Source organism: Sprattus sprattus, assembly GCF_963457725.1.
Source record: "Sprattus sprattus genome assembly, chromosome: 2".
NCBI classification, from domain to species: Eukaryota; Metazoa; Chordata; class Actinopteri; order Clupeiformes; family Clupeidae; genus Sprattus; species Sprattus sprattus.
This window is the reverse complement of record NC_137921.1, coordinates 47,525,823-47,534,358: the sequence shown is the minus strand read 5'-3', so window position 1 is coordinate 47,534,358 and position 8,536 is coordinate 47,525,823. Positions and strand designations below refer to the sequence as shown.

At 43.7% G+C, this 8,536-nt stretch overlaps 1 protein-coding gene across 1 annotated transcript in view; it reads left to right on the top strand.

The window, feature by feature from the left end:
* Positions 1–5,677, top strand: part of shc2 (SHC (Src homology 2 domain containing) transforming protein 2) — a gene marked incomplete at both ends in the record, with an annotated part of 14,784 nt that extends 9,107 nt beyond the window's left edge. The window contains 10 exons of the mRNA XM_080860655.1: positions 490–550; positions 649–768; positions 1,212–1,265; positions 1,420–1,471; positions 1,773–1,899; positions 3,122–3,278; positions 4,033–4,138; positions 4,496–4,666; positions 4,908–5,197; positions 5,549–5,677. Coding sequence (XP_080716781.1) covers positions 490–550; positions 649–768; positions 1,212–1,265; positions 1,420–1,471; positions 1,773–1,899; positions 3,122–3,278; positions 4,033–4,138; positions 4,496–4,666; positions 4,908–5,197; positions 5,549–5,677 — 1,267 coding nt within the window. The remainder of the gene's footprint in view (positions 1–489; positions 551–648; positions 769–1,211; positions 1,266–1,419; positions 1,472–1,772; positions 1,900–3,121; positions 3,279–4,032; positions 4,139–4,495; positions 4,667–4,907; positions 5,198–5,548) is intronic.
* Between the last annotated feature and the right edge of the window lie 2,859 nt (positions 5,678–8,536).

Genomic DNA, 8,536 nt, shown 5'->3' with positions numbered 1-8,536 from the left:
TGAACGCTGTCCCCAGCCTCCACTGGCCTCTAGTTAATGCTGTCCCCTGCCTCCACTGTCCTCTAGTGAACGCTGTCCCCAGCCTCCACTGTCCTCTAGTTAATGCTGTCCCAAGCCTCCTCTGTCCTCTAGTTAATGCTGTCCCCAGCCTCCACTGTCCTCTAGTTAATGCTGTCCCCAGCCTCCTCTGTCCTCTAGTTAATGCTGTCCCCAGCCTCCTCTGTCCTCTAGTTAACGCTGTCCCCAGCCTCCTCTGTCCTCTAGTTAACGCTGTCCCCAGCCTCCACTGGCCTCTAGTTAACATTGTCCCCGGCCTGCTCTGTCTCTGTGCTATCCCGGTTCAGTCTGTTCTTTGTTGCTTCTCCTCTCCTTCTGGAAACAGTACTGCATCAGTTTTAAAAACATGAATGCTCATGGCACAGTATGATATATCCTCTCTCTGTCTCTCTCTCTGTAAAAATCCATATATCTATCTATCTTTCTAAATAGGGAGGCAATCAACAGGTTATGTGAAGCTGTACCTGGAGGAAAGGGTGCCTGGAAAAAGAAGGTGAGTTGAGATAATATCCCTGATCATCTGTTTTCTGTCATAGGTTTTGTAGTAAGTCCAATGTACTGTATATGTGTCCTTGTGTGTCTATCCCATAGATTGTGAACAAGGCCCTGCAGTCTATCATGGGGAAGAGTAACCTGCGTTTTGCTGGCATGAGCATCGCTGTCAACATCTCCATAGAGGGCCTCAGCCTAATCATCCCCACCACACGGCAGGTAGGTCCCTCTGGGTGGTCACTGGACACATGCTTAGCCACCTCCCCGCCTCCTTCTCCTTCCTCATTGTTGTCCATCTATTGGTTATACTGTATGTGTTATGTTCCCCATGGCATTGAGGGATTTGTTGTGTCCATTTGTCCATTTGCTTCCACCTCCCCTGTATTTGTTTCCTTTTTTAGATCTGGGTCTTTTGTTTTGAAATGTAGAATAAATAGAATAGAACGCTCTGCTACCAAAACCAGCTCAGATAATGTCCCACTCAATATCAATGTGTAGGTAAAGCCTGGTGTCCTTGTGGGTCATATTTGATCCTGCAGATTATATTTCCACTCAACTTACTGATGTGGGTATCTCTCTCCCTCTCTCTCTTTCTTTTTTTCTTGCTTTCTTTTTCTCATTCCTGTTCCATCTCTTACTCTCTGGCTTTTTCTTTGTTTCAGGTTATTGCACATCACCCTATGCAGTCCATTTCCTTTGCTTCCGGTGGAGACACGGTGAGGTTTCACACCTTCTGCCATTCATTCCTCTATAACTAGTTCACTGTGCCACACTGCCTGATCTTTTGCATATAACAGTAATGAGATCACAGTGTGCCATCATACCAAAGACATATGTGTTAATTGTGAAGGCAAAAATGTTCCCTTTCAGGATACACCGGATTACGTCGCTTACGTGGCCAAAGACCCTATCAATCAAAGAGGTATTTAAGACAAGTTTTTATTTTAGACCAGTCAATTCGATAAGTATATTTGTTTCAATCACTTGTTATAGATGGAATTTTCCATCCTATTCCATTCTCATCGGTGTATATATTTTGTGTGTGTGTGTGTAAGAAAGAGAGATAGAGAGAGAGAGAGAGAGAGAGAGACTGTTTGTGTGTGTGTGTGTGTGTGTGTGTGTGTGTGTGTGTGTGTGTGTGTGTGTGTGGGTGACTGAGAAAGAGAGTCGGTTTGTGTGTGCACGCACGCTCGTTTTTTTTACTCATGGCCTTTCTCTCTCAGCATGTCATATCCTGGAGTGCTGTGATGGGTTGGCTCAGAATGTCATCAGCACCATCGGCCAGGCCTTTGAGCTGCAGTTCAAGCAGTACCTACATAGCCCACCCAAAGCCATTCACACCACAGAGAGGTAAACACACACACATGCATGCACGCACACACAGACACACAGATACACAGACACACAGACACACAGACACAGACACAGACACAGACACAGACACAGACACAGACACAGACACACACACACACACACACACACACACACACACACACACACACACACACACACACACACACACACACACACACACACACACACACACACACACACACACACACACACACACACACACACACACACACACACACACACACACACACACACACACACACATTATTAAATGTCTAACATAAACAATATCATTGAACCACCAATCACTTTATATGTTAGTGAAGCAAGGGGACCATTAAAAACTCAAGAATTTGCCACTTGGGAAAAATAACTCACTGAAAAGAGCACTGAAATCTGTGAAAGTATACTGAAAGAGCACATTACTACTCCAAACAACTCAACAAGAGCTGAATTAGGCCTACTATTAATACAAATTCAAAAAAGAACTATCAAATTTTACCAGCATTTAAAATATGCCCAAGCGAAATTATGACAAACATGGCTACTGAGGATCTAGAGCCAATATCAACAGCAACATGGTATGTCACCCCCTGCCATGAGGGACAGCCACTAGACAAAAATAAATAAATAAGAATTTGAGAGAGAGAGCGTGTAGGCTGAGATGGAAGTTGATCCACTGTGTTCAGATTTCAGGGCATGGTCCTATTCTAATCAGAACTGATAGTCAGCTCTGAGACCCACACATACAGACAATCTATACGGCATACAGAGATCCCCTAGACTCCCTCAATTTGCATTTTGGTAGTAATGTGGTGGTTTGGTAGTATGTGTCCTAATTTTATTTCATGTTTCAGAAAAACACACACACACAGACACACACAGACAGACACACACAGACAGACACACACAGACAGACACGGACACGGACACAGACACAGACACAGACACAGACACAGACACAGACACAGACACAGACACAGACACAGACACAGACACAGACACAGACACAGACACAGACACAGACACAGACACAGACAGAGACAGAGACAGAGACAGAGACAGAGACAGAGGCAGAGACAGAGACAGACAGACACACACACACACACACACACACACACACACACACACACACACACACACACACATACAAACACATGCTATCTTGAGAAGTTCCTGTTGCTGACCCTTTGTTGCTCCCATAAAAAAAAAAAATCAGAATCATCCGAACGGAGGAGTCTGCGTGGGGTGATGATGATGACACATCTGAACATGACTACTACAACAGCATCCCAGGGAAGGAGCCTCCACTGGGGGGCGTGGTTGACTCCAGGCTCCGCCACACCCCAAGCCATGCTCAGAACAGAACGTCACAGGTTGGCCATCCTGCTGTTGCGTCTGTGTTTACTTGTTTATGTGTTTGTCCCTCTTCTGCTCCATTTTTCGGGGAGGAATATAGTCTTTTACAGCTTCACTAGGAACATTTAAGCATACTGGTGCACAGTTAGACTATGTGCCAAGGCAGTTTGTTTCTTAATCTATACATAGCAAAGATGATTATATATGTGGTTATTTCTTAAGATATATTATAAAGCACATACACACAAGGGCTTTTGAATAAATACAGTGTGTGGAAGTACAACTGTGACGGCTGTTTTGCTGCACCATGCAATAAAACTGTCCAGCATGGACAGCTTAATGAATATGAACTTATTAACCTCCCTCCATCGACCTTTAATTATTGAGCTGCCAACTTGATGACATCGTCCTCTCCTCTGCATGTTTGAGGCCGTGAGCTGAGAGCGGGAGCGGCGTTTTCATGGTGTCCTTGGTCACAGTCGTGTTGACGCGCCTACCCACTCAGAAGAGAAAACAATACAGAGGCCAGACGTCCATTTCGACCCACCATTACTCGCCGGGGCACTTTAATAACCTCCTGCTTATCAGGCTTGACATTTCACTGCTGCTTATTCAAACTGATGTGGTAATTAGGGGGGCTTACACAGTTACGGGAGATGCTGGAGATCTGTTGGAGGCTTGGAATGACCTTCCACAGAGCCTGCCACCATGGCTGCTGTAGTAATAATGCCCGCCGCTAATGTGATTTGGGCCTCTGCTCACTCTCCTCAGATGGGCTCTCCGAGCAGGAGAGACACTGCCATCGTCTCCGCCGCCCTTCCTGCATCTCAGCTCTGCAGTGAACTGCACTGGGACACAGAGACCAATGGCGGCTCAGGTGAGACACCTGCTGGTGGGAACAAGTAGGGGTCCATGGTCAGCAGCCACATTTTATCACATTTCCGTGCATAAATACTAGTTGTAGAACTCTCAACCACTTCCAGAGAGCAAACTATGATGGTAGACTGTAATGAAAGCTCCAAAACCTTTACTATACTATGCCTATACTAAGAGTACTAGAAGATTAGTGTACAGGCTTTTATGGCCTTTGAATCTATGTTATGTCATAATGGTCTGTAAATCAGTGTTAAGCACATTTAAGGACATAATGACATATTCTATCTGTACAGAAGTGTGTCTGTCTTACTATTGTTTGCTAAGATTTGTTTTGTATTACTTTGATCATCTGTTTTAGGGTTAACCTCAGATGGGTACCTGCGAGCTGATGGCCACCCCCCTGGAAGCCGAGACTATGAGGAGCACCTGTATGTCAACACACAGACCTTGGACAGCCTGGAGAACACAGCCAACGGTGGGAGAGGGGGCAGGGGACCAGAAAGCCCCAAGAAAGATATTTTTGATATGAGTGAGTCCACTGGCCCAAAGGGGTAATGGGAGTCTGAGTTTTTTAATGTAAAAATGTTTGAAATTCTTGATTTTTTTTTAGACTACTGTTCCCAAAGAGAAATAGGATGTAAATATGTCAATGTAAATTAATAAAAAAAAACCTCTTAATACCTTCTCATAAAGTACGTGCAGGGTTGTTTTAATGTATTAGATTGAAAGATTATCCACTTGAGAGCCTAATGTCCGTGTCCTCCCCTCAGGGCCATTTGAGGACGCGTTGCGTTTGCATGAGGCGGCAGGGGTGTGTGTGTTGGAGGACTGCTGGCCGAGCCCACCCCGGCGCAGGGCTCCCGTAGCTCCCACGGAGGAGCAGCTGCGCAAGGAGGCCTGGTACCACGGGCGCATGAGCCGCCGCGACGCTGAGAGGCTGCTGGTGCGAGACGGCGACTTCCTGGTACGAGACAGCGCCACCAATCCCGGCCAGTACGTGTTGACGGGCATGCAGTGCGGACTGCCCAAGCACCTGCTGCTGGTCGACCCAGAGGGAGTGGTGAGTTATTAACCCCCAGAGTTCTTTTAGCTGCGTCAGTCGTCAGTCTCATCTCTGAATCTGGCCACTGATGCAATTCATTATATAAGGGATTGCACTTTTTGTATTTATAAAGATAAGGTTTCTGGAAGCAAAGTGCATGCTGTGTGATTTCCTAAAATAAACCCTGCTTCATCCCAGAGCAACTACATTAACTGTAGTAGATGGCTGGAGGGGCTGGAACATCCACATATGCTGTATAAACAATTCCCTAATCGTGTTAGTTTGGTCGAAAACGGGAACACATCAAAGAGCCTCAGTGGTCTGGATTTACTAATGTATTTACGCTTTGTCTACTGCTTGGCTCTGCAGGTTCGCACCAAAGATATGCTGTTTGAGAGCATCAGTCACCTGATCAACTACCATCTACGCAATGAGCTGCCCATAGTGGCAGCCGAGAGCGAGCTGCACCTGCAGCAGGTGGTCTGCCGTAAGCACTGACCCCCAACGCCATGCCTATCCCACACAGGTGAGGGAACGACACACACCAGCACGTGTGGCAATCTAAGAGTAGAGCTGTTGAGAATGTCATTATAGCTATTTGACCCATTTTTTATTGAAAAGGCTTAGGGTCAGCTCAGGTCTTTTCATTTATAGAAAGTCACTAATTAATCAACATAAAGGGTGCTATAAGGAATTACCCTGTCCTCCCAAAACACATCAATAATATTTAATATGAGACCTCAGATTTAGACCACTTTAAATCAATAATGCTATTATTTTGGATAAAAATGTTAAATTTAAGTTATTTCCATTAGGAGGTATTAAAATGTGATACCAGTGTTAAAGATGATAGCAATGCAACCTCCTGTAGGATTTAATTGGTTGTGAAGACATAAATAAAATTATTATTTTTGTCCTTTGTTCCTTGTTCTACAGGTGACAGAGGTGCACTCCTCCCAGTGTCTATGAGAAGCTCCTAGCCCTAAACACAAAGACTATAAGCCCGCAAAGGCTTAACACAAACACACACACACACACATACACCCGTGCATGCACACTTAAAGATCTGGCTAAAGCTGACGAACTCAGAAGGATCCTGTACAGTGTGCGTCCCGACATTCAGACTGTTACCAGTTACTACCTGGAAAAAAGGAAAGATCCGTTTCTGGAAATATAAATGGTCAGTTCCTAGAAATTTGTAAACCATTTTATTCATTCATACTCCCATGACCAGAGACATTCCATTGTGTGATTAAATCATTCAGTTTTACAGATAACATGTGATGGCTGCCATTGTAGCTGCTTGCCATGAAAAGCAATGGATTGATGGACATTGACATTAGTCAGTGAGCAACAAACGTATTCTTGATGTTATTCTTGCAGTATGTGCATTACTCCTACAAAGTCTATCTGTGTTGAAACAGCTCAGGATGCTAGTTTTAATGTTGGCTTGATCCTCGTGGGTGGTCTTGGGCTGAACGTGTTTTAACTCATTGTAGAGTTGATTACTCTTTTCCCACCATGATAAAACACGAGGAGGCTCTTGGTTTATGTCAGTCAATCGACCCTGTGTTATCATTTAATTAATTGAATAACTTCTAACAATTAGCTTCAGGACCAGACTATCGATTAGAAGTTTAATTATTATCATTCAAACATTATTTTCTCACCTGATGAACCTCATTATGTCAGTGTTCTGATACAATCTCACTCACTTCCGGGAGCACTATTTCATATTCAACAGATCAGAAAACATTAAAAGAACATTACTGACATGACTTCATCTTGAAGATCTAGCCACTGACTCTTTTTCACTTCCTGTTCACACTCTTGGACATGTTCTGCTGGTAGTGCAGGTCCCCTGGTGACCCAGCTTTCCTGTTAGACAGTCAAGGCTTCCTGTACTTGGTTTAACCCTTTTCAGTACCTCAACTTATCTACTGCAGTACTGCGTTGTATAACAAGACAGACCTAGTAAGTCTAGCTTGTCTGAAACGAATGCTCAGTAAAACAGCCATGCCCAGTGTTCCCAATGCAGCGGCCACATATAGACTGCTGTATAGACTCCTATTGATTCACTCAAGTGTTAAAATAGTCCAGTGCCTTACTTACACATAGGGTATGTTTTTGCTGAACATCTGTTGTTAGATCATCTGTGCTGCTCATGAAGGTTCTCTTATTAGGTGACTCCAATCATTTAAGTGATTACAAATAAAGGGAGAACTGATAATTCCTAATAGTTGTTTATTGTGTGCTGGATTATGGCTACACTATGACCATGGAGATTAATCCATAAAGGCACACAGTCAGATCAGTCACATGCACACACATAAACTACAGGAAATGCGCCACCATTTTATCACTTTTCATTTGACTCCTTCCTTTGCTTTTCTGAAGAGCTGCATCACCCGTGGCAGCATGTTCCATCGAACCAAGAGCGAGTGATTGTTCACAGTCCTGTATGATTGATCAGGTATGGGTGTGTCAGTTTGCATGTGTGTGAGCGAATGAGGGGAATGGGGTGGTCTCTGTGCAGCATCAGCTTTCTTTCAGTGGAGCACAAAGATGAGAGAAACCATATACTGAAAGACAGTCAGATGTTCATTTCTCTTTGCTTTCTCAGGATTCTCCTGAATCTGCTCCCCTTCCAACTCAAGGTCTTTTCAATAAAAGGATGTCAAAAATGATGGTCCAATAATGTGTTGCCATGTTTGTTCACCTTGGACTGCTCTTGCTGGGTTTAATGTGGTAATGAGGCCCAGTGTTATACACTCAAGAAGATCTTTCAAAGTACTAGATAATGCAGCATTTTCTTCTTTTTACATACAAGTCAGTGCCAAACATCCTACAAAAATGTGTCCACATTTGAAAGCTCAACATGATACATTTCAATAAATTATAAATGGTTAATATCCTTTTTCTTCCCTACTAACTAAGTAACTGACGAGTGTCTTCAGTCTCCGTAAAGGTAAGCTGGGGATTCAACACGGATGTTGCTGATGGTGCAAGAAGTCCAAGGTCACTACATTTCCAATCAATTCTTTCAGTTAATTATGCTCAAGGATGCAAGACAGCTTTGACCACCTCTGCAACCCCCTATGGTATAAGATTTTACTGTTACTGTCAGCACAATGGTCAGAAGAGAGATCAATGTCCTTCACTGGCTCTACGAACAGTTTTTTTTTTTTCTGTGTTGCAGAATGGAGATTCATGCAATTCCTTGTTTTAGTTAAAATAAATAAAATAAAATATATTTATATAATAAACCGCCAAATAAACAAAGAAATAGGTAGTTGCTTTCAAATCCTGCTGAAGAACTACTGTGGTTGCAGAGGCGGACTGAGTCTGGCTTTCATG